General features: G+C 42.1%; 1 protein-coding gene across 4 annotated transcripts in view; it reads left to right on the top strand.

Moving 5' to 3' along the window:
• Nucleotides 1–26,693, top strand: part of Ak4 (adenylate kinase 4) — a 70,783-nt gene that overhangs the window by 24,548 nt on the left and 19,542 nt on the right. For all 4 annotated transcript variants that reach the window (XM_070025823.1, XM_070025825.1, XM_070025826.1 and 1 more), the window contains one exon: nt 17,087–17,206. In XM_070025823.1, coding sequence (XP_069881924.1) covers nt 17,087–17,206 — 120 coding nt within the window. The remainder of the gene's footprint in view (nt 1–17,086; nt 17,207–26,693) is intronic.

Here is a 26,693-nt window from a genome sequence, read left to right as displayed (position 1 = left end):
ATTGCCATGTTCACGACGTTGATCCTTCAATCCAGGAGCATGGGAGGTTTTGCCACTTTCTAAGTTCTGCTTTGATTTCCTTTTTCAAGATTTTAAAGTTTTCATCATAGAGGTCTTTCACTTCTTTGGTTAAGTTATTTCCTAGGTATTTTATTTTTTGTGGGGTTATTACAAATAGAGTTGCTTTCCTAATTTCAGCCACAGTTTTCTCATTGTTGGCATACAGAAAAGCCATTGATTTTTGAGGGTTAATTTTATACCCCGTTACTTTGCCGCCGCCAGTTCTTTTTTGCAATGGTTATTTTCTAGGTAGGGTCTCAATGCCCAGGCTGGGCTGGGCAGGGCTGCGGCCCTGCTTGTTCTTCCTCCCTGTGAGATGACAGAGCTGTACTACCATGCTTAGCCATTGGTTGAGGTAAAATATGAATTTATTTATTTATTTTTATTTTTTGCCGGTCCTGGGGCTTGAACTCAGGGCCTGAGCAATGTCCCTGAGCTTTTTTTTTTTTTTCTTCAAGGCTAGTGGTCTACCCCTTGATCCACAGTTCCTCTTCTGGCTTTTTGGTGGCTAATTGGAAAGAAAGAGGCTTGAGGATTCCCTCCGCCACCCCCCTCCCTCACTCCAGGCTGGCTTTGAACTATGACCCTCAGATCTCAGCCTCCTAAGAAGCTAGATTACAGGCCTGAGTCTCAAGCACCCAGCTGGATCTCATGAACTTTTAGGATGGGGCTGGCCTCCTAACCATGATCCTGTAATCTCTGCCTCCCATGTGACAGGGCTATTGGCTTGAGCCATTCTACCACTGCCTTTAGTCATGTCTTTTTTTTAATATATATATTTTTATTGTAAAGATACTGTACAGAGGGGTTACAGTTACATGAGCAAGGTAATGAGTCCATTTCCTATCAAACATTGTTACACCCTCCTTTATATTTCCCCTACCATCTCTTTCCTCCTCACTTTCCCCCTTTAGTTATGTCTTAAATCAGTTTCATCATTGTGGCCTCTGAAAGGCCAAAGAAAAACAACAACAGCCAAAAGCACTGCAGAGTCAAGTGTTGGGGAAGGCAAAGCAGCTGTCTAGGACTGGCAAGGCAGCCTTCTACTAGGGCGTCATCTGGTTGGCAGTAGCGCTCATTGTCTTGCCTTTCCTTCTTTAGTTTTTAAATTGTTTGCATAAAAATCGGAGGTGGTTGCTTTTAAAAGATCATGTAGGTTGGATTTTGCTGTGCCTGAAATATGCATGGAAGATTAGAGTAATAATCATCAGAGAAGTTATCATCTGAGTTGACTAGGTTTTACTTTACCTTGAGATTTTTTTTTCAGTTGCAGAGTAGAGCAACCTAACTATGCATTTCAAGTAGAGTGACTTTAAACTAGAACCCAGATGTCTTCTGGTTTATAAGTCAAAAAGGAGGGTAAGTTTATGTCTTGATTATATCAGATTCTCTATACCAGCAGTCGGTTGGGCAGTTCTGAACGGTGAGCCTACTTTGTTTTCCTCCTTCCATTGGCTGGTGGAGTAAGTGTGAAAAATTTGAAGTTACTAAAATTAGTCTCTCTGGTGGAGCATCCAAGTTCATGAATGTGCTGTTTGGAATTACATTTGAAGAAGCAGCGGGACTTGGATACAGAATAAATTTAGGGGTTGACGTCAGGAGCCTGGTCTCCTATAGGCTGTTTGATTTCTGAAGGAAATAACCATGATATCTAGGAAGCTACCGGAATAAAAACAACTGAGATTATATAGTTCTACTCAACCAGCAATCCAGCAGAGTGTAATCCTTCCAGGGATCAGCTCTCCTTTAGTTAGTGAATGAAGACTTGGAGAATTGCTAGGGGAAATCTAATGTTTTTTTTTTTTTTTTCTTGTCATCCTTTACTACTGTTTCTGGGCCAGACTGGACTGGAGTTTTCAAAAGCTACTCCAGTCACACCACAGGTCCTGGTTGTGTGTTGAGTCATTGCAGTGCACGTGGCATTATATGATGCATGATACAGTAGCTGTGTTGTATGGGGATCGAGGTCCTTATAGTGGGGGTGATCCTGTTGGTGATGCCGGTAACAGACAGTGCCCTTCCATTTAGAAAGTTGCAGCTTTCCTCCTTTAAGTGGCCAGTAGACCACTCTCTACAACCAGGGCCTTGTAGTTGACCTTGTCAACTCTTCTTACATGTTATGCTTTCCTGGATTTCATTGGGCTTCTCAGACTTCCCTTGTCATGATCATCCTTTTTGTATGGCTCCATCCTATGTGGCATGCTGTCCTTTTTCTTCCTCTCCCAAAAGATCTCTAATAATGAAGTGGTTATACTGAAGGTTTGGGCTGATGGGGATTAGAGTCTCTCATGAGCAACACGTGGACATGACATACTGGATACCTCTGTGCTAGCAGCCAGTCAGCTTTTACCTGTGCACCCTCTGGCCATTTCTTAGAGTTCAATGTGTGGCCTTCTTGGTCTTGCTTCTGGACACATTGTTCTCTTACCCTATTCAGCATTCAGTCCTCCTCCACCCATTACTCTTATCCAGAACAATTTCTTCTCTACCCTGATCCCCCAAGTAAACCCTAGCCCTGTCTTTTCTGATCCAAAAGCTCATTCATTGTTGTCTCTGAACAGAGGGCCTAGAACAAAGCAAGGTAAAAGCTTTGACATTTTAGTTTTCTTTACCTTGACTAAAAATTTAGATGACGCGTTTGTCCCTGAATCTATTCTGTCTCCAAGAAAGTAGTATGATAGAGATTTAATTTCCTTTTAGCTAGGACAGATATTCAAGCGTCAGGGTTTATTATTTTATAGCTTGCTACATTTTATTTTTCTGTCTTTTTTTTCTTTTGCACTTCTTTCTTTGTTTTGAAAAGATTGGTGGAACTTAGGCACTGTAATCCTAGCACTCAGGCAGTTAAAGCAGGAGGGTCACAGTTTGAGGATAGCCTGGCTACATATTTCTAAGCCTGCCTGGGATATAAAGAGAGCTCCCCATCCTAGAGGAAAAATATTAAATGAAATAATGCATTTACTTAATTAATTTTTTTGTCAGTCATGGGGCTTGCACTCAGGGCCTGGGCAATGTCCCGGAGCTCTTTTGCTCAAGGCTAGTGCTATACCACCTTGAATCAGCTCCACTTCTTGTTTTCTGGTGATTAATTGGAGATAAGAGTCTCATGGACTTTCCTGCCTGGGCTGGCTTGAACCATGATCTATCCTCAGATCTCAGCCTCCTCAGTAGCTAGGATTACAGGTGCGAGCCACCAGAGCCTGACAATTTTTTTTTTTTTTTTGACTCTGGGTCTTACCACATTGCTCAAACTGGCCTCAAATTCATGATTTTCCTGCTCCAGTCTCCCAAGTACTACTACACCTCTACCCTGATTTAATGTGAATCATAGTAGAAATAGCTTTACCTTGAATTTATATATACAAATATGTAAGGTAAAGATATATTTAGCAAACACTTTTTTTAGTTTTTAGTTTTGATTAAGGATGGTTTGCATGACCACTGGTTCTGTCCTTGAGTGTTGAGTGACAAGTGCCTTGTTATTGTTAAGAAATACCATGTTCTTGCCAAGTGCTGAAGGAGGGCTGCAGTTTGGCCCATGCATGGTAGGTACCATCTGGGCCCCTGGCAGCTGAAGAAGCCCTGCCCAATGTGGATAGTGTGTCACTATGAGCACTTGGCCCTTTATTGGGAGGCTGGCAATAAGGGCACATTTTCGGTATTCTAGCCATGTTCTCCATCAGAGCTTTGCCAGAATGTTGAAGGGGACAGGGGGGCGGGGGGGGGGGAGAAAAGAGGGAAGTACCAGCCCTGGGTAGAAACAGCAACCCATCCTGTCTGAGCAGATGGCCCTGGAGGACAACAGCAGCTCCTTGTGCTGGTCTTCAGCCAAGAGCCTGCTAGGGAGGCCGCCTGCCCCCGAGGTACCAGGCATACATAGTCTCTGGGTCTTTTGCAGTGGCAAAAGATGACTCTCTGCATTGCTTTAAAAGTGAAATTCCTCCCTCTTCTCTGAATGGAGCTTGTCAGTGGTCTGTGATCAGGTTATAGGGAGGGGTGTGTGTGTGTGCGTGTGTGTGTGTGTGTGTGTGTGTGTGTGTGTGTGTGTGTGTGTGTGTGTGTGTGTGTGTGTGTGTGTTGCAGAAAAAAATCTAGAGTGCCCAGGAGATTAGAAGTGCAGTGTTCTTCCTCTGGGCTGAGAGGATCAGTGCTGTGGCTACTGAGGCAGATTTGTAGGCCTGAGCCTGAAAATTCAGATGGTTAAATTCTCTGCATCTCAAGTTCTTCTTTGAGTGTTGGCAAAGCTTCCAGATTACTTGCCTTTTTCTTATTTGTTCCCTGGGCCAATGTCTGCTGCCGGCATGCCTGCATTGCCTTCTGCTCTTTTCTCCTCCGCTGCGTGGTGTGAGGCAGCCGGTGGCACAGCGCCAGGTGTTCACAGAGTGCTTCTGAGTGCACATGTTCCTGTCCTGGGCCAAGAAAATACTCCTGACATAGGACTTTGAGTGTTTTTGGCTTCTGAAACGCCAAAATCCTTTCCTCTCATGATTTATTTAGTCTTAAAATGAGGCCACTACATTATCCTTTACATCAACGTGGTGGATGAAATAATTGATCTGCTAGTAGATGGGAAGTAAAGAATCTTCTGGATTCAGGTTGGATATTGGAGTTAACCTTTTTTCTTTTTTCTTTTTTAATTTTTTTTGGGTCCAGTCGTGGGGCTTGAACACTGGGGCCTGGGCGCTGTCCCTCAGCTCTTCAGCTCAAGGCTAGCACTCTACCACTTGAGCCACAGCGCCACTTCCGGCTTTTTTCTTTTTGCTTATGTGGTGCTGAGGAATCGAACCCAGGGCCTCAGGCATGCAAGGCAAGCGCTCTACCACTGAGCCACCTTCCCAGCCCTTAACCTTTTTTCTTGATCATTCTAATTCCTTCCAATCTAAAGTCATGGCTGTTGTCTCTTGGCTATTATGGGAACATACCCACTTGCCAACACATTTCTGGACTCAGAGTACAGAGTTAAAGTTGAGTGAGTCTGACCACAGAGGAAAGGGGAGGGAGGCCTAGCCAAGGACAGACTCATACTCCTCTAGGCAAAGCGTGGTAGGAAGAACACTGGCAGATAGCAGCAGGTGATTCAGGCCTGAGTTCCGGTCCTGACCTGGCTGCCTGTGAAAGTACAGTTGGTGTGGGTGTGGCGTGGCGGGAGGGCGGAGGGGGGGAGTATGGGGGGCTCTTCTTGACCTTTTTTTTTGGTATGTGTGTTGGTACTAGAGCTTGAACTCTAGACCTCATATTCTCCCTGGGCTTTTTGCTCAAGGCTGGAGCTTTGCCACTTGAGCCACAGCTCCCCTTCTGTCTTTTTTTTGTATGTGTTTAATTGAAGATAAAGAGTCTCACAGACTTTTCTGCCTGGACTGGCTTTGAACTGAACTCAGATCCTCAGATCTCAGTCTCTTGTGTAACTAGGATGCCTGGCTCTCCTTAGCCTTTGAAGTCCCTCAGAAGAACATCTGGATGAAAGAAAGCTGGTGCGGCTTGAGGCACATTGGAGGTCAGTCCAGACTCTTCCTTTGCACAAAGCCTCAGAGCCAGGTCCACAGAACTGAAATTACTACCTGGAAGGTAACAAGTAGAAGGGGCCAACTCTCTTATGCAGACATGGAAACCCTACGCCCTGGTAAATGAAGTCTGTCCTGTGGGCAGAGTTAGAAGTAGGATCATGTGCCTGGAGTCCTCCAGATTCTAAACTTAGTGGGAATTCCTTGTGTTAACTTGACTCTGCCACATTACAGAGCCATCTGATATTTAAGGAGTTATTGTACTCATAAACTGATATGTTGACTTGCAACCCCTTTGTGAAACTACTTAGAGGTAGTTTTAAAACATAATTTTAAAAAGTGATTGCCCCTTGAAAGATGCAGAAATTACACATTTCTTTTGTGTTTAACCCTCCAGTTTGTGACAAAGAGATGAACATTTGGGTTTAGCATAAATTTGAGTTCAAATATACAATGGAAAAGGTTGCTTCTACCCTCAACCTAGTTTTGACCTATTGGATAAACAATTGCACAAGACATAAATCTGGATAATGCTTGAAGAGTTTAGGGGATAATCAACTAAATAACTTTCTTTGGTTAAATGTCAATAATCCTTCTCCCACCACCACATGAGCCAAATATTATAGGCTAAACTTATATGGCAACGAGAGGGTATTGAGGTATGTGGCCAATGATCCAGGAAGCCCTTAGTCTTTCTTGTGATATCCAAAGGAACAAGAAGAGTAGGATTACAGTCTTGTTTCAGTTAAACATTACCTTATAGCCTGTGAGTCTGTCTTTGCCACCTGCTTTGGAACAAGCTTAGAAGCACTGTGCAGTCAAGGAAAGCGCAACTAAGAGGATCCTAAGTTTAAGGCCAGCCTGAGCTAAATAGCAAGACCCCATCTCCAAAAGGAAGTGGGTTTTGTTTTTGTTTTTTAAAGCTTACCAGTCCTTGTTGGCTTGAGCTTATTTATGAGGAAACTCTTTTTTTTGGGGGGGTCCGGTCGTGGGGCCTGAACTCTGGGCCTGGGTGCTGTCCCTCAGCTCTTCAGCTCAAGGCTAGCGCTCTACCACTTGAGCCACAGCGCCACTTCCGGCTTTTTTCTTTTTGCTTATGTGGTGCTGGGGAATCGAACCCAGGGCCTCAGGCATGCAAGGCAAGCACTCTACCACTGAGCCACCTTCCCAGCCCCTTATGAGGAAACTCTTGGATTAAAGCTTTTCTGGATGCTGGTTCCCAGAAGGAACAGTTTGAAGACCAGTATCTAGTTTCGAGTCATCCAGTATTAACTCTCAGATAGAGTAACTATATATTGTTTAGAAATGGTTATTTCCTAATACTAGACTTCCTACTTCATCCATTGGACAATACTTGGGAGTCATAATAAAATCCTTAAGAGTCCACTCAGGCACATTTGTGGCTGTTTAAGAATGACAGATAGCTCCAGGAAGAGCAAGCAGGTACTTGTAGCTGGTGATCCTTTCTTGGTAAGAGGTCAGAGTTGAGGTACAACCTGTGGAAATGAGGGCTCACATCCTTGTGAATAGACCAAAGCAGTCTCTGTGAGGACCACTGACAACAAGTGTTCAGTGGCCTTTCGGATAGTCAACAAGGTGATAGATATTTGGCTCAATTCAGTAATCCATTTTCCCCAGTTATTCAAGGCTTGCCAAAAGAATTAGATTATAAAATAGCACTTAAGACACTGCTGTGCATAATGCTTGATTCTTACTCTGAAAGAGAAGGCTTTTCTGAATTTTAATTGCCTTCAAATCATGACTATCAATTGTGGAACCATACAATAGTTATAGTACAGGGTGTGGCAAGAAAAGTTTTATTTAATAACCTGAGGGTTTTCTGGATGGTAGGATGGAGTTTAAAGTTTAAGTCATCTCAAGTTGAGTGGCTTTTGGGGGGTTATGGAGGAGGCTATACTAGAAAGCAAACCCAGAGGGGCTGGGAAGGTGGCTCAGTGGTAGAGCGCTTGCCTTGCAAGCCTGATGCCCTGGGTTCGATTCCTCAGCACCACATAAGCAAAAATCCAGAAGTGGCGCTGTGGCTCAAGTGGTTAGAGTGCTAGCCTTGAGCTGAAGAGCTGAGGTACAGCGCCCAGGCCCAGAGTTCAGGCCCCACGACCGGACCCCCCCCCCAAAAAAAAAGAAAGCAAACCCAGAGCCCTACATGCTAGGCAAACTCTCACACACTGAAATACATCCCCAGTTTCAAACTTGAGATGTTCTACTCCAGCCACCCAAGTAGCTAGGATTACAGACTTGTACTACTACACCTGGCAAGCTGTTTTTATTGATTGTGAAAATTGTCTCTGGCCTCAGGGTGATTTATAATGTGACACGGAGGGTCGTAAACAACCCTGTTCAACAAGGACTACTGCAGGTGGTTTAAGATGCTACCGGCATGAAGGCTTGTAGGTGAAGGGTAAGTGGGACTTGTGTGGACCAGCCGAGGTTTTGTCTACCATGCTGTGTTATTGCTGCCTAGATGAGTCTGCCTGGGGGAGTGAGCATCTTTTAGAAATGTGTGGATGGGACGGACTTGTACAGGGACTGCTTGAGTTCTAGTCCCAACTTGTTCTTCCTTCCTTCCTTCCTTCCTTCCTTCCTTCCTTCCTTCCTTCCTTCCTTCCTTCCTTCCTTTCTTCCTTCCTTTCTCCCTTCCTTTCTTTCTTCCTTCCTTCTCTCCTTCCCTCCTTCCCTCCTTCCCTCCTTCCCTTTCTTCTCTTTCTTCCCTTTCTTCCCTCTCTCCCTCCCTTTGTTTGACATTATGAGGGTTTGAACTTAAAGCCTTGTGCTTCCGTGACTTGCTTGCTTAACTGGTGTTCCTACCACTTGAGCCATGTTCCCAGCCTGGCTTTTTGATGTTTTTTTGGTTTTTTTTGGAGTTGGGGTCTGGTAGACTGTTCTGCCTGGGTTGCCTTCTAACTGGGATCTTCCAGATCTCAACCTCCTAAGTAGCCAGGACTACAGGCATGAGTTACTAGTGCAGTGCCCAGCACTTGTTACTTACTGAGTTACTTTGGGCACTTTGTCACTTACTGAGTTGCTTATTAACTTTTCTGTGTTTCAGTTTCCTCTTCTAAAAAATTGAGAAATTGCCACCACTGACCCATGTATATACATTGCCCAGAACAAACCTTGATACTCAGGAGCAAATTCTTCTTATCTCCATGTCCTTGCACAAAATGTGTATGGAGGTACCACTCCAAAGTCCTTAATACATAATAATCATATACAAACCTAAATAGTATCATTCTTATTTTTATAGACAAGGAACTTGAGACACAACCTTGATTAAGGCAAAAACACACTCTCTGTGTTTTAAACAATGGCCTTTAAGTGGTAGTACTGGGATTTGAACCCAGAAAGCCTGGCTCTGAACTCTATGTTCTTGACCAATACATCAAGTGAGAAATGTCTTCATCAGGGCGTGAGTTAAAACTAATTTTTTTTGGTATAAAGGGGAAGGCAGTTTGGCTTTGAGCAAGACTGACTGAAGGCTGGATCCTGGGTGTCTGAGATGACTCATTTAGGTTAAGTGCCAAGATGTCCTAAATTTAGGAGCTTCTGCCATAATTTCTACCTTTAAAGGACTTTGACATCTATTTTTTTTAACCAAGATAATTTTTTAAAATGTTCTTATTAGAAAGGATTTCTTAAAGTGATACCAAGGATAAACAATTTATAGAATTATTATTATTTTTTGGAAACATACTTTTCCAAGTAGCAACCTCAGTGCCAAAATATTCTAGGAGGTGAGGTGATGAAGAACTTGGTTTGCAGAATCACAGAGCTATAGTTCATTGTTGATCAAATATCGTGTGTGTGTGTGTGTGTGTGTGTGTGCGCGCGCGCGTGCGTGCGTGTGCGTATGTGTGTGGGTAGTATGCATGTATATATTAATAGTTGGATTTGGGCACTAGTGGTTCATGTTTGCAAACCTAGCTACTCAGGAAGTTGAGAGCTGAGGATCTCAGTTTAAAGCCAGCCTGGTCAGGAAAGTCTATGAGATTCATCTCCAGTTAATCGCTAAAAAGCTGGAAGTAGAGCTGTGGTTCAAGTAGTATAGCATCAGCCTTCAGGGGAAATGCTCAGGAACATCTCTCAGGCCCTGAGTTTAGACTCCAGGCATATACGCACACACACAAAAATAGTGTTTGGAGAAGGATGATTAGTAAGGTGAGTAGAGTTTTTCTTAAACTTAACTTCTCCCCTCCCCAAGGCCCCCACAGTCAGCTATATGCTTCCAGAACTTGCAGATTGTGAGGAAATGGGCCTCTTTCCAGGGTCTGTCTCTCAGCATTTTCTAACTTGAGCAGTGCAAAGAACATTGAAGTTTTCTGTTTCTGTGACTTAGCCAGGCATCTTGGGAATTTGCTGCTCGTGAGCATTCTGGCTCTGTCTTCTGCATCCAATTTGCCATCACTTGATGAGAATAAAAAGAGGTTATGCATATGTGTGTGTGCGTGTGTGTGTGTGTGTGTGTGTGTGTGTGCGTGCGTGCATATGTGTGTCCTTGTGTTCTAAAGGATAGTGACACTCATCACCACCTGGCCTAAGAATTATTGCTAATACTTATGAAACCCTCAAATGTTCTTACTTCACCCCTTCCCTCTAGCTTGAACCTTGTGGCAATTACAGTTTTTTCATACATACGATCCCTCAATATAAAACTAATTTTTTCTCTGCTTTAGACTTTCATATAAACAGGCAGATACTTTAGGCAAGAAAACAGAATTAAGCCCTTGTTATTTTTGTTTGGGTGGTGCCTATAAAAGATGGGAGGGTGTTTTTTACAAGATGACTGTTTTGAAAGCAGGCCAGGGTGTCCACTGTGTGGTGCCTGACTGAACCACCAGAAATAAGTGAGAACTTCTGATGCACATTCATGGTTTCCATGATCCCCAGGAAACTTGCTCAGCCTGGCACAGTCGTGGCTCAGTAAATATTTTTGAATGAATGACTGAGCTGCAATAGCAAGGCCCATGGATTTTACTTGTCATCACAGCATTCAAGCAAATTATTTTTTAATTTTTTGAGTTGAGTGTCTCACTGTTTATGCCTGGCTGGCTTGAAACTTACTATGTACCTAGGCAGTCCGCATACCCCTGCATGTGTCACCAAGTTTGTAATTGTTTAAATATCTCTTTGTCACCAGGTTTGTAATTGTTTAAATATCTCTTTGCAACAGAACAGAAGGTACAAGTCCTGGATGGAAAAAGTCCCAATTTAAACCTAAGTACTGGGGTTTAAACTCAGGGCTTCTTGGCTTGCTAGGCAGGTACTCTTTCACTTGAGCCATGTTTCCAGTCCTTCTTTTCCCCTGGTTAGTTTTGAGATGGGATCTCACTTTTTGTGTGGGCTAGCCTAGACCTTGATCCTCCTTTTTATGATTCCCTTTACTGGTGAGAGTTGCCTGCCATGTCTAGCTTTTTCTATTGAGATTGGAGTCTTAAAAAGTTTTTGCTCTACCTGGCTTAGAACTGTGATCTTCTAGGTCTTAGCCTTCTAAGTAGCTAAGATTATAGATGTGAGCCACCACATCCGTCTCCACAATTTGAAACTACAATATAGGCTAATAGTTTACACATAGGTTCTGTGGTTTTGTCATGAATTTATAGCTTTAGTTGTAAAAGATCCATTATCCCTGATCCTCTGAGGGAGTAAATGAGGTTAGAAGGAAGGAATGATCAATCTTTAAATGCATGTTGGGTATCTGCATTTTCAAGAGACAATGTTTCCATAGGTAGCTCAGGCTGGCCTACAAATTTCTATGCTGTATAGCCCAGACTGGTCTTGAACTTGTAGTTCTCCTCTCTCTCATTGCTCAGATTAAGGAGTGTGTCACCATACCCAGTGTGAACACCTGCTTTTTTTCAGACCCTGTTTGTTCCTTATATACCAGAGACCATGGTATCTAAGACAGACACAATTTCCTCTTGTGTGATGGAAGAGACAACATGGAGAATAAAGGGCTGGTGACAAGTGTGGGGGGTAAGCTGGAGGGAAAAGAGGCCCCAGGCAAGGAGAGGAGGGAGATTAGACTCTGTGGGCTGAGAGAGAAGCTATGCTATTGAGACAGGATCCACATCTAAGTGGGATGTGGCAGCAGGGGTATGGCACAATCAGAAGGGCCAGCTTTAAGCACTGCACTGGCTGCAGGCTGGTACTGTCACCCTGGATCTTGGGGAATGGGAGTGTTCGGAGGAAGGTACTACCTTTTGAAGCCTAACCTTAGGGAGAAATTGGTTTGAGCTTTATATCAGAGGCAGAATGATAATGAGGATGGTGAAGATGTGAGGGACAATGGGTTTTTAATTTTTATTTTTTGGTCTATTCTACAAAACACACTTGTCATTCTTGTCCTTACATTGTCACTTTCTGGGTTTTTGGCAAAAGTATATGACAGAGAAAGATAGGACAAATGGACAAATAAAATCAAGGCCTCATTTGCCTTTGAATTTATAATTGAAATTACAAATAGTCATTGATGCTAAAAGAGTTTTGTTTTTTTTTTTTGGTGCTGATCTTGGGGCTTGAACTCAGGGTCTTGTGTTCTTACTGGGTGTTTTCCATTCCAGGCTGGCTCTCTACCACTTGAGCCAGACCTCCAGCATTTTGCTGATGAATTCGAGATAAGAATCTCATGGAATTTTCTGCTCAGGCTGGCTTCAAACCTTGATTTGCAGATCTCAGCTTCCTGATTATCTAGGATTACAGTTGTGAGCCATCAGTGTCTAGTGAGATTTGCGTTGTGCGTTCTGGCTACTGTATTTTACCTGACCCAAATCAACTATCTTGACTTCTTATCACTTTTTTTAAAACAAATCTTTCACTAGGTTATTTTAAATGGAGATTGCTTGGTTTGTGATGAGAAAAATCTAAGGTCCTCTCTTAGGGGGCAGATGGCCACTTCATAGCCTCAGAGGCTGCTGGAGACTCCTTTGTCAGGAGGCTAAGTGAGCCTGACTGGCTGGCTGTAACTCCTGCCTGCATTGTAGGGACAACTCTGTGGTGGTCAAAGGTGAATTTGGTGGCAGATTCAATATTTGACCACCTTTGTGTGTAGTTGTGATCAGTAACCTATTTCTGTTTCATAAGATATTTACATGGGAGCTAGTTGGCTTCTCTATCACTTGTAATAATTCTGACTTTATTATTATTTTTGTCTGATGTAAAGATTTTTCATGAATTTTTATATCTATTGATAGTTTGTGGTAGGTTAACACCGAATCCCAGTGTTCAGGCTCAAAGCTCTGACACAGTCTTCATACTACATTGGTTGAGTTTCTGGCATAAAAGAAATACTCAATAGATAACAACTGAATGAGTGTTTCTGAGAGAATTTAAGCCCCCAAATGACCCATATCCCATAGGCTCTGATTCTTAGGCTCCTGTTAGTGGATAATATACCATGCCCCACCCGCACCCTCACCCCTTCTTTCCCACAGAAGTCATGGATCCTTCTGCATATGTTTCTATTTGGAGTATTCTATGCAGTGTATAAACTGCCCTGTGTAATTAGGGTAATGGTATAATGAATTTCATGCTACTTGTGCTACGTGTGTGTGTGTGTGTGTGTGTGTGTGTGTGTGTGTGTGTGTGTGTGTTTGCTCTCTTGCATTTTCTAAGCAGGAGTCACTTACTTATTGCCCATTTTAGTAACTTACAAAGAAGTTTTTTTTTAACCTGTCCTGGGGCTTGAACTCGGGGCGTGGGTCCCTTTGTATTCTAGGCTAGTGCTCTATCACCTGAACCACAGTGCCACATCTGCTTTTTTTTTTCTGAGCAGTTTATGGAAGCTGGAATTTTGAAGGCTGGGCCACTTAATAGATTATCTTAAATTCTGTGTTGTCTTAAAATGTTAAGTTTTGCTAGGTGGTACATGTGTATAATGCTAGCACAAAGGAGGCTGAGGTGAAGAATTGCGAATTTGAAGCTAGCCTTGTTACATAGAGCTCTAGGCCAACTTAAAAACAAAAGAAAGTCAAGTGCTGGTGGCTCACATCTGGAATGTATTTGCATTCTTTTTTTTTTTTTTAAGAATGTAGCTTGAACTGGATCAGGTATGTATTTTATCAAAACATGTAGCAATGGCTCTTGATGATCCTGCCTTCTCTTTCATATCAACTGGTGAGGGCAGATGAAGAGCCAGTTTTCAGAATGGGCCTCTGCTTCGTGACATGGTGTTTGCTGCTCTAATGAGTTCCTTCAGAGGCAAGGATGAGCTGCCTTTGGCTGCTGATTCTGGATTTTGGTTCTGTAATTGTTTCTTTCGCCATGCAGTAGCCATTTCAGTTTGATGCAGTCTATTCTTGCTTTTGTTTTATGAGCAATTGAAGTCCTTTGGAAAATTATTACCTGTGCCTGTATCTTCCTTAGTTTTCCTTATAGTAGTTTCAGAGTGTAAGATGATAGTTATATGTAGACCTTAGATATAACTCATTTTTTCCCCCTCATCAAGTCATTCTAGTTGGGGGAAGCAGAAAGTAAAGTAACATACATATATAATATGGAAGTCCTAGAAAACAGTGCAAAGTTTGCATGATTGCTTGCCTTAGGAAATGAGGGTGGTTTGTGTCTACTTTATACTTGGATAGGGAAGACAGTCCAGATCTCTTGCGTCGACCTGATCATTGCAGTGTAAGACAGGACAAAACCATTGATTGATTAGCTTTAGGTGTATACCATACAGCATTGCCTGAGGGAACTGGGGTTCACATAACAGCTTATAAGTGAACATCTACTGGAATGTTAGCATAATAGACAGTGTAAACAGAGCTGGAGCTTGGTGGCAGAGTGCTTGTCTAGAGATAGGCCCTGGATTTGAACTCCAGCTGCTCCAAAGAGGAAAAATGAGAAATAACCCAAATGTCCATCAACTAATATATGTATGTATAAACTGTGGTATAGCATGCATATATATATATATATATATATATATATATTGTAATATTATCCAGCCATTAAAAGGATTGAAATAGGGGTAGTAATTCAGTATGAATGAACTTTGGAAATATTATGTGAGGTAAAATAAGCCAGAAACAAAAGATCACATACATATTGTATGATTCCATTTATAGGAAATGTCCACAATAAACCAAGACAGCAAGGAGATTAGTAATGCTGAAGGAGGGCAGTGCTTGGTAGGGAAAGGGATGGGAAATGACTGCTAATGGGTACAGAGTCTTTCTGGTGTACAGACTGGTGATAGCTATACAACACTGAGAAAATGAGAATTTGGCACGTTGATTATGTCTCCACAAAGCTGTCAGCAATATCAGGTCACATCTGAAAGTATGAGGCTCTTGGGGAAAATTAAATGAATGGAAGAACACTTAAAGTACCTAGGGAGTAATGGCTGGAGTGTAGTATATACTCAGTGAATGGTTGTTACTGCTGCTCTTAGATGCAGGAATTTCAGTAAGTGATGCTTCCTTATCTATCAGTAAGGTGGAGCCTATGTCACATTACATCTCTACTAATACTTTGTGTGGGCCTGTTGGGTTTTTCTTGGCACTGATATTTGTTGTTGTTTTTTTTTTAAAGTCAGATCTTGCTGTGTGGCCTAGGGTGGCCTCAAAGAGGACAATCTTGCTACCTAATCCTCTTTAGCACTGGGTTTACAGGCATGTGCACCCATCTTGAGCCTGTGTTTTGGGATCCTTGTCCAGTGGTGGAAATTGAGTGATCCAGAGCTCCTCACAACCTGTGTACAGTGCCTTCCTTTGGGGATAGGAATGTAGACTGAGTCTGTAGAAGAAGGCTGATCCCAAATATCTGCTCATATGGTTTTGAGCTGATTCTTGAGCTCCCCTTCCTCCCCCAGTTCTATAACTCTGTGTTGAGTTTCCTTGAGAACTTAACTGGCTTGTGAGACTGTGGTGCTTAATGTTTCATTATCAGTTCACTGGAGAGCTGAGGGCTTCATTGCTGAAAATATTCAGTTCTGAGAAACAGTGCAGACTTAAACTTGTTCTGTGGAGCTCACGGCAGTTTCTATGTATAAGAAATTGTTATTTTAAATTAAGATAGAAGCAGTTTTTTACTGAAAGTTTTTTGTTTGTTTTGAAATAAAAATTCCTGTCTTTTTATGAACTTGCCAGTCCATTAAAGAATGCTGAGCTGCTTTTACAACTGGGTCATTGGGGGTATTATGTATTCCCATTGAAACTCATGCAAAGAAATAGTGTGTTCTTATGGCATACAAATACCAGTGATGATTACTCAGTTACAAAGAGAAATGAAGTCATGTCTTTTGGAACTGGAGATCATCATGTTGAATGAGATATGCCAAGGGTCCAAAAACCAAATAGTGAATGTTTTCAACCTTTTGCAGAATCTAAACTTTAAACACACACACACACACACACACACACACACACACACACACACACACACAGAATTTGACTGTAACTACAGGAATATTTGAAAGGATTAGGGGAACGAGTCTGTAAAGAGAAAGATGGAAGGGTGGATAATACTGAAATGTATTATATCAGTTGGGAATGCTGCTTAGTGGTAGAGTGCTTGCCTCGCATGCATGAAGCCCTGGGTTCGACTCCTCAGCACCACATAAACAGAAAAAGCTGAAAGTGGCACTGTGGCCCAAGTGTTAGAGTGCTAGCCTTGAGCTGAAAGGCTCAGGGACAGTGCCCAGGCCCAGAGTTCAAGCCCTATGACTGACCCCCCCCCAAAAAAAGAAAGAAATCCAACTCAGGGACCAAAAAAAGAGAGCAATAGAAAGAACTATTTTCATTAAATGTAATATGCACATGTGAATATCATGGTGAAACACCTTGGCATAATTAATATACACTAAGACAAGCTCTGTTGGAAGTGAATGTCAGTGAGAGGGTGAATGAGGGTGAATATAGTTGAAGTAATTTATTGTTGTTATTGGTTGTGGGGCTTGAACTCTGGGCCTGGGTACTGTCCCTCAGCTCTTCAGCTCAAGGTGAGTGCTCTACCATTTGAGCCACAGTGCCACTTCTAGCCTTTTCTGTTTATGTGGTGTTCAGGAATCAAACCCGGGGCTTCATGCATGCGGGGCAAGTACACTACAACTGAGCCACCTTCCCAGCCAGTTGGAGTACTTAAAAAAATTTTTTTTTGGTTGGTAATGGGTCTTGGGCTCAGGGCCTAGACCCTGTCCTTGAGCTTTTTTGCTCAAGGCTAGCATTCTACCACTTTGAGCCACAGCTCCAATTCTGGTTTTCTGGTGGTTAACTGGAGATAAGAGTCTCACGGATACTTTTCTGCCTGGTCCAGCTTCTTGAACTGCTATCTTCAGATCTCAGCCCCCTGAGTAGCTAGGATTACGGGTGTGAGCCACTGGAGCCTGGCTATGCCTCGATTTTTACAAAAGTTATATAGCTCAGGCTGACCTGAAACTTTAGTCTAGGCTGACCCTTAGCTTATAATCATCTTACTTCAGTCTCCTGAATGGTGGGATTATATATATGTGTGTGTACTACAGTTCTTCTGAAAATCATCTTGAATGTTTCTTTTTCCTTTCCTCTAAACAGAAGTTGGTGACATGGCAAAGCAGTACTTGGAGAAAGGTCTTTTGGTTCCAGATCATGTGATCACACGCCTAATGATGTCAGAGCTGGAGAACAGGAGCGGCCAACACTGGCTGCTAGATGGTGAGTAAACTGTGGTAAGTTGGATTTCAGGGAAGAATTGGTTTCTGTCTCTCACGTCCCCTGCCTTCCCTTCCTGTCATGTTAATACTGGGGCTTGAGCTCAGGCCTCATATTTGCCTAGCTGAGTCTTCTAGAACTCAGCCTTAGCTGAGGAATTTGTATAGGTATGAGCTGCTGGCATCTAGCTACTTCCTTTTTTTCTTACAGACGAGAAACCTTTCCCCTTTAAATCTTCTGCCGTGTTTGTGTTACAATTTAACACACAGACACAAGCCTGGTGAGGCGTGTTCATTCTGAGTTTAACCAGATGTGAGCCCTTGGCTGGACACCATGGCCCAGGTTGCACGGTACTATTGGTTTTTATGACTATCACCCTACAGACAACTCATCTGAGATTAGAGGTCTTTCATTCACTGGGGCAGCATAAATTACAGCTGTGAGTCATCGTTTGTCACATGGGAGAGGAGTGAAGAGAGTTCTCTGAGAAGCTTTATAGAGTGCACAGGAGACAAGTGTAACATGGGTAGCCCTTGGGAGCAGATGAGTGATGGGTCTGCTCTTTGATATAGTGATTCCATCTTTGATATAGTGATTCCATTCTGCATTGCTGCCTGAAGATGCACTTCCAGGGATGTTGATTTCCACATCATTCCCAAATGGCAAGAATCCACTTCTGCTTTTGAAAGGCTTTCATCTCAAGAAGGGGCAGAATATTAGATACTGACTCTAAGAGAATCCTTTTTTTTTTTTTAAATTGTGAAAATACCATACAAAGGGGTTACAATTACATGGGCAAGATAATGAGTACATTTCTTATCAAGCATTGTTGCCTCCTCCTTTGTTTCCCCTTACTATCCCTTTCCATCACCTCCCCCCACCCTCTTACCCCCCGACCCCCCCACGCCACAGAGGTATAGCTCATTTTCGACATAAGATCTTGTACATCTCATTGGTACAATGGGTCCATCTGTATCCCTATTTAAACAATTTGTTTTTTCCCTTCCCCTCCACAAATTATACCAATATCAAATACAGTGAAAACAAGGGTTATACTGTGGGGGAGGGACATACAAAGCAACATAGAAATATCTTATAAATATGTTAGACACAATAGCAAGAAAGAAAAAAAAACATTTGAGTCCTTAACTTGGGGTTCATTTCGCTTAACATCAAACTTATCTGACCATTTCTGCTTGTCTCAGACATATCCTGTTTATGTGGTGCTCTGAAAACACAAAGAAAATTATCTCTTGTACTACTGATGGGAAGGAGGGTTGGATCAACTTTATGAAAGAAATGAATGGAGCTGGGTTCCTGTGGCTCACACCTGTAATCCTTGCTATGCAGGAGGCTGAGATCTAAGGGTTGTGGTTCAAAGCCAGGCTAGGCAGGAAAGTTCATGAGACTCTTATCTCCAATTAATGAGCAAAAAAGCCAGAAGTGGTACTGTGGCTCATGTGGTAGAGTACTAGCTTTGAGCAAAAAAGCTAGGCCCCTGAGTTCAAGCTCCAAGACTGGCACAAAAAAAGAGAAGAAAAAGAAAAAGTAAATGGGTGACTGCTCCTCAGGTGGATGAATAGGGGTTGAGAGGTGCTTTTTGGGGGGGCAGGGCATAGTGTCTCTATGTACAGGATAATAGACACTTTGTAGTTACTTATATTTTTGGTGGTATTGGAGTTTGAATTCAGGGCCTTGCATTTATTAGGCAGGCTCTCTACACTTGGGCCACCCTTCCTATACTAGCCTAACACTTTTGCAGCTTGCAAGCAAAAGGAGGCAGGGGCAAGCTTGAGGTGATACGATTTTGATGACGTATGTTAGTTGTCATGCTGCGTTGATCATCATCTTTGAAAAACAAGGGAGGAAGTGTTTATTTGGGTTCATGATTTCAGACATTTCAGTCCATAGGGCTTATTTGCACCTTTGGTTCTGGGCCCATGGTAAGACTGAATGTTACAGTGGTAGAGAATGTATGGAATAACAGGCTGCTTACCTCATGATGGACAGGAGAGAAAGACGGGGGGGGGGGGAGTGGAGCAACAACAACAACAAGGAAGAGTGTGGAGAGGAGGAAGGAAAGAGGAGGAGGAGAAGTAGAAGGAGAAGAAGGTAGAAGGGCTGGACTAAGGGCGAGGTATAACCTTCAAAGGGTTCTTTTCCGGGCTGGGAAGATGGCTCAGTGGTAGAGTGCTTACCTTGAATGCATGAAGGCCTGGGTTCGATTCCTCAGCACCACATAAGCAGAAAAAGCCAAAAGTGGCCCTCTGGCTCCAGTGGCAGAGCCTAACCTTGAGCTGAAGAGCTGAGGGACAGTGCTCAGGCCCAGAGTTCAGGCCCCACAACCGACAAAAGAAAAAAAAATGTGATCTGTTTCCTCCAACTAGGTCCTAAAGCTTATAGACTCTTCCAAAATAGTGCCACTGGCAGAGGAGCATGCATTTAACCCACGGACTTGTGGGGGACATTTCACATTTAACACAGTGAAACTGGGAAAAAATTAGGAAGTATCCTAATGTGATTGGATTGAACTCTCCAAAAGACTATTCAGTACATATCACAGGAGAGACTGGGGGCTGGCATAGGGTGGAAGATGTCAACTAAAAGCCAAGTAACACTTCTTTAGACTAACTGTACTAAGAGATGTCCTAGAATTAATAGAAGCTATAGCAGTGGTGTGGCAAGGAGGTCCATCCCTGGAGAATAGCAAGAAGGGAGGTTGACAGGTCTGTGATGGAGGTCAGGTGCTGCTGCTCTAGGTAGTTAGTCTTCATTGTCATCCTCTTCAGTTTCTTGGCTGTTACCAGTTTCCTGGCACTTCTTCAGGCATGCTGATTTTCCAAACCATGCCCTGAAATCATAGAAAGTTAACTCCCTGATACTCTTTAAGGGGATACCCAATATTTGGAGGTAGCTTTAAATTCATAGTACGCCTATGTCATCCTCTCCAGTTGAGGATTGTAGATGCACAATACTATGCCTTGATCCCTGATACTTGTATTTTTCTTTTTGGTTGGTCATGGGGCTTGAACTCTGGACCTGAGCGCTGTCCCTCAGCTCTTCAGCTCAAGGCTAGCACTCTACCACTTGAGCTACAGCGCCACTTCCCCCAATACTTTTTTAAAAACATCTTTTTGCAGTGACTAATACGTTTTACCACTCCCTCACAACAATTTCTTTAGTTTAAGTTCTTCAATCGTGAGGCTTCTTGAATGTTCTAAAATGAATTAGTGTAGTTTTAGTGAACCTAAAGATCCATGTTAAGAAGGGTCAGCTGTGTTGAGCTTTTTTGGAGAGGGGTTTAATGTAGTCACCACGGAGGTGTCCTGGTGTCAGAAGGCTCAGCTGAACCCCAGCCCCTGCACTTCTTGGCAGGGTGTGGCCCCGAGGGGTATACCTGATCTCTCTGAGCCTCCGGTTGCTCATGGCAAGGCTCAGGAATGCATTTGTAAGGATGGAGGGAGTACTGTATGTCCAGGGATTCGAACTGAGTGTTGACTACGCACAAGAGCCACACAATTCTGTCATTCTTTGTCTTTCCTGGTGTGCTTGTCCTAGATTTCTGGGAAGTGACACCTCAAGGTATTAAGTTCAAAATTAGTTTCTGAAGTATGCAGTCCTGCAGAATTGACAGGTCAATCAGTGATGGAATGTTTCACGTGTCTTTCAAGGCTAACTCTTCCTCTCAGGGTAAAGAATTTTATTTCTTTTACATCATGGGCCTGTTTTTAGTAAAGTGCGTCACTCTCCCGACTGATTTGGTTTGCACTGCTTTCTCCTTGCAAACCCATCTGGTCACTTTCAGTGTGATTTTTCTTTAAAGCTCTGGAGTCAATCCATTTGGCAAATGTTGGATGTACAGAATGACAAATGCCTAGTGCCGGCGTTCAGCTTTAGACTCCTTATGTTACAGGGCATATGCTGATGTGCTCTGCAGAGGACGTGCCTGTGAGTGAGCTAAAGGTGACTGAATGTGGAAGGGCTGAGGAAGGAATTCTGGATGACAGATGACTCATCATCGTGGTCCATATGGCCCTGGAGAGGCATTCTGCTAATGGTGGGTGGGAATGAGCCAGCATGGTGGACTCAAGCCAAGGGAACCCAAGTGGGGGTGGGGGATGGGGAGTGCTCTGGTGTGCTCAGCTCTGTTTTTCTACACAAGTTTAGTGTGTGTGTGTGTGTGTGTGTGTGTGTGTGTGTGTGTGTGTGTGTGTGTGTGTGTGTGTGTAAGGGCAGGAGATTGCAGTGTACAGATCTTACAGTTTAGTTATGAAATCATGTTCTCCATTGCACAGAGTGTATTCACTGTTTAGTAGATCATCTGAGGTGGAACAGTAACTGTAAATAACTAGCTACTTAGCAGATAGGCTGAGGTATAGCTCAGTGGTAGGGAAGCTTGCTTGGCAGGCTCCAGGCCCTGGATTCAGTCCCAGCACTGACAAACAAACAAACAAATTAGAAATACACATGTGGAAAAGTCTTTACTTTAAAAAAAATGAGGTTAGTAGGGTGATGCCAGCAGGAGGGTATGTTGGGAAGAAGTTTTTTATTTCTGAACTTGATTGCCAACCTGTGTGGTTAAATAGGACCTCGTGGAGCCTTCCCCTCAGCCCTAATTTTGTAGAACTAAGTATCAAAGAAAATTCTATATTTGGTGCGCTAGTTCATTTCTGTGGCTGTCACAAAAGACCCAAAGCTGAGTAATTTGTAAAGAGAAAAGGTTTATTTAGCTCAAAGTTCCAAATGTCCTAGAGTGTGGCGAGACATTCCTTACCACAGCATTTCAGGGCTGACACCACAGGTAAGTGGTAAGAGAGCCAGAGCCAGGGGAGGGCTGCCCTGCTCATTGACTCTTTATGAATGATACTCTTTATGAATAAACCAGCCCTGCTCCCAAGTTAATCCCTTTCAAGGCCATGGCCTCCCACTAGGCTTCACTTCTTAGAAGGTCCTACACCTCCTCCCCTCACTACATTCCCATACTGACCCTTTAGAGGAGACAAAAATCATATCCACGTCATAGTGTCAGGGTTTCTGGAGAGCAGTTTGGGGTTTGTAAGTGCAATATAATTTAAGCCTTATAATTGGAGCTGGAGATAACTAGAATAGCTGAACAATATGGAGCATTAAAAGCTGGTTTTGAAGGTAATTCTATGTATAAATATATATAATATATATTTATTATACATAATAATTATAGTATAAATTATAATTTATTGTATAATATGATAACATAATTATATAATAATTATATAATATGATATGTGTGTATATACATATGTATATGGGTACATACACACACATATAATGCTTGAATGGTGTGGTGTGTGAGGGTGTTTTCCTGAGAGTGTGTGCCTGATCTCAAATGTGTTAAGAGGAGAGAGTAGAGGTAGACAGAGCCACTGCCAGCCCCAGCACAGGAGGGGTGGGAGATGTATACCCAGCCACTGTGGTTAGGCAAGGGCACATCTGTGTTCTGAGAGGTTAATGGGGTGAATTTTATAAGCAAGGAGTGGCATTCTCAGTCAAAATGACAGCATGAAAAATGATGGGGGTGCATTCAGTATTCAGTCTTAGTTCCACAGTTCCTGAGGCCCGACCCATGCCTCAAGACAAGGTAAGTATGTCTGATAGTCTTCCTGCACGCGATGTTCTGATATGAGGAAAGAATTTGGGCAGTGGCTCCTGGGGGAATGTTGCTTAGCTCATTTTCTCTGTCGGCACTTTTGTTGCTATTTTGTGTTGTGTGCTATGAGGTAGAATTTGACCAAGGTCTCTAATAGGTGTTTGATTTTCCTGAAGAGTCAGCTACTAATTGTTGGGGTTTAGTCAATTTTAAAGATTGTTATTATTATTAATTATTATTACTAGCTAATACCCGGGTTTAAGATCAGGGCCTCATTGTTTTGCTCAACCTGCTTGTTTGGCAGGTGCCCCGTGGCTACATTTCCAGCTTGATATATATCCATAGATAGATAGATAGATAGATAGATAGATAGATAGATAGATAGATAGATAGAGATTCCCAAGGACTTTTCTTCCCAGGTTGGTCTTGAATATCAGTCTTCTGAATCTCAGTCTCCTGAGTAACTAGGATTGCAGGTGTGAGCCACCAGCAATAATTATTTTTGTAGTTATAAGGTGTTCTCCAGAGAGGTACATTGTTAAGATACATATTTTTTGACAGCAGATTTGCCATTTTATTTTTATCGTCTTAGAAGAAGATAATGTAGAAACAGGCCTATTTGAGTATCCCTTCTAGTATGATCACTAAGTATCTGGATAGTCTCAAATGAAACAATTAGTAGACATATAATTGATTTCCAGTTTAAAAAAGTGCTAAGGGAGAGCTCAGATCTTTACCAGTTGTAGATTAACAACAAAAAGAAACAGTGGATCTACTTTCATTGATATTTCAAACAACAATAATGGCTGAACTCACAGGAGTTGAGTGGGGATATGAAGAGATATTTTGGTGACATCCAACCTGAAATCTTAGCATGCATAAGCTATTAAGATTTTTATGTCTACTTAAGGAAATACCTAAGATGCCCCTTGAGGTTACGGCATCCTTATTATATTCCTAATTTACAAACAGTGAAATGCACATGATAAATTACACAAGGCTATAGGCATTCACGCACAGTAGGACCAAACAGTACTCTTACGGAAGGAACACAAAGGCCTAATACCTATTAGCCTCTGATTACATAAAATAATATCGAAATGAACTCCAAAAAATGAAATGAACCTTTCTTAGTTTTTACTTAAAAAAAAAAGAAAATTCAAAGTTATGTACCATTAGTATATGAATAAAGTCCCTCTGATAACGTTAAAAAAAAGATTTTATGTTTAGGGCCGAGACTTATCTCAGTGGTAGAGTTCGCCTAGTATGCATAAGACCGTGGGTTCAATCCTCAACACTACAAAAATAAATGATGTATATATATACATATATAAATAAGATATATATCTAATACTATATACCTTTGAAGCTATTGTTGCTTCCTTGTTTGAGATGTTTCAAGTGCTGTGGGAATTTCTTTTGGTGCTGAATAATTGTAAATATTTTTAGTGCCACTGCATATTTATTGGACACCACCTGTGCCAAACAGTGTCATGACACCGCAGTAAGACAGCAGAGTGGACAGGGCCTTTCCTTGCCTGCATTCAGAATCTAGCAGGGCTTCAGATGGTACTTCCCTAGGCGATGAGAGTCACCATTTATTGATTAAATCCAAGACCTAATAACTCAGATTTTATTCTAGTGACTACTTCTCTGGCCAATTTGACATGCTGCCAACTGGTGTGTGTCTGGCTAAAACATTAGTGAAGCCTGGGGCCCCTTCCTCATTTGATAAAGGTTCTGTCCTGAGATCTCATCCTTCCTATCCTTTCCCAGTGGCTTCTGTTTGCATGATCTAACTGCATTCTAGGGTAAAATAGTCCGTAGTGAGTTAGTTTAGGGTGTGACTTCAGAGAATTGACTAGATTTTTTTTGTGCCAGTCCTGGGGTTTGAACTGAGGGTGTGGGTGCTGTCTCTTAACCTTTCTAAAAAATATAGTTATTATAAACATGATGTAAGAGGGGTTATTACATAAGTCAGGTAAGGGATCCCTAAGCTTTTGTGCTCAAGGTTAGTGCTCTACCACTTGAGCCACAGCTGCTGCTGCTGCTGCTGCTCCTCCTCCTCCTCCTCCTCCTCCTCCTCTTCTTCCTTCTTCTTCTTCTTCCTTCTTCCTCCTCCTTCTTCTTCTTCTTCTTCTTCTTCTTCTTCTTCTTCTTCTTCTTCTTCTTCTTCTTCTTCTTCTTCTTCTTCTCCTTCTCCTTCTCCTTCTCCTTCTCCTTCTCCTTCTCCTTCTTCCTTCTTCCTTCTTCCTTCTTCCTTCTTCTTCTTCTTCTTCTTCTTCTTCTTCTTCTTCTTCTTCTTCTTCTTCTTCTTCTTCTTCTTCTTCTTCTTCTTCTTCTTCTTCTTCTCCTTCTCCTCCTTCTCCTCCTTCTCCTTCTCCTTCTCCTTCTCCTTCTCCTTCTCCTTCTCCTTCTCCTTCTCCTTCTCCTTCTCCTTCTCCTTCTCCTTCTCCTTCTCCTTCTCCTTCTCCTTCTCCTTCTCCTTCTCCTTCTCCTTCTCCTTCTCCTTCTTCTTCTTCTTCTTCTTCTTGTTAAATGGCAATAAGAGTCTCACATTCTTTCTTGTCTGGGCTGGCTTTGAACCACAATACTCAGATCTCAGCCTGATGAGTAGCTAGGATTATAGGTGTGAGAAACTAGTGCCCAGCTTTAGAATTGACTAGATTTTAATAGTGAAAGGCTCTAAAGGCCATATATAAAACATATGCATGTAGATATTTGCATGTAGATATGCATATAGATATATGCATGTAGATATGATGAAAACAAATGAGGCACGCGTTCTTTGGTGCATCTTGATGGGCTGGGCAATGGTTGGTACAGGAGAGAGGTGTTCTGTGCACACTTGCTCTATGGGATCTTGGGACATCTGGGAAAGGTGAAAGGTTACACAGAGCAGGAAGTTACCAATCTTCTTTTGGAATTGAGGGACTCAGCTATTGAGGGACTTCTTGGACAAGGTGCCACTAAGTTGTAATGTGTGAAAAAATCTATACAGGTATAAAACAATAAAGTTTGTCCTGGAAACTCCAGTTCTAACCATGGGCTTTTCCTGGAACACATGTGGCTGGTTAAGCGAGTTAAGAAAAAGTTAAATACTTCATGAAACTGAAAAGAAAATATAGCAACAACAAAAAAGGGAGTTGAATAAGTATTGAAGTTAATATTAAAATAAATTAGAAGTTAAAAAACAAAATCTTAAACCTTAGCTCAATGACGTGAACAACTTACTTTTTAACTTGCTAACATTTAACAATTAACTGGCTTAGAAAAAAATTAAATTTAGATATTCAACTGTAAACTGTCTGTGTTTGCCACCTGAAGCTGATGTCTTGAGAACTGGATGGATTGAAATGTACTTCAGAGCTTCAATGACAAGTTTAATTATGAAATACTTGTATAAGGCATCGTACTAAAGACACACAAGTATGGTTTAAAAAAAAGCAGAGAGGACTTACGAACAATGAATAAATGACCAGTCTTTCATGAGTGGCACCCTTTTGGGCAAGCAAAATTAAACTTTTTTTTGTTTATTTGTTTATTTTGAAATAACCTGGGGTAATGATTGAGAAGCATTACTCATCATGTGAAGGTAGGAATATATAGCACTGACATTATACTTCATGTGTTAAAAATGTTTTTCTGGGCATGGTAGTATATGCATGTAATCCCAGCACTGGGGAACTAAGGCAGGATCCAGAAAAGGCTAATAACTTCAGCCATATAGTGAGACTATGTTTTTTTTTTTTAAACAGAATAGCATAAACATTTGATTTTCTCAGAGTTGACAAGAACAATGAAACTAAATTGAACCTGAAAGAACCATCACTGAATGCCTTGTCCATTCTTTCATCTTTTTTT

This window comes from Dipodomys merriami, unplaced genomic scaffold (genome assembly GCF_024711535.1).
Source record: "Dipodomys merriami isolate MVZ:Mamm:240054 unplaced genomic scaffold, mDipMer1.0.p SCAF_172, whole genome shotgun sequence".
NCBI classification, from domain to species: domain Eukaryota; kingdom Metazoa; phylum Chordata; class Mammalia; order Rodentia; family Heteromyidae; genus Dipodomys; species Dipodomys merriami.
Note: the sequence above shows the minus strand (reverse complement) of the source record. Positions and strands in the feature narration are given on the sequence as shown.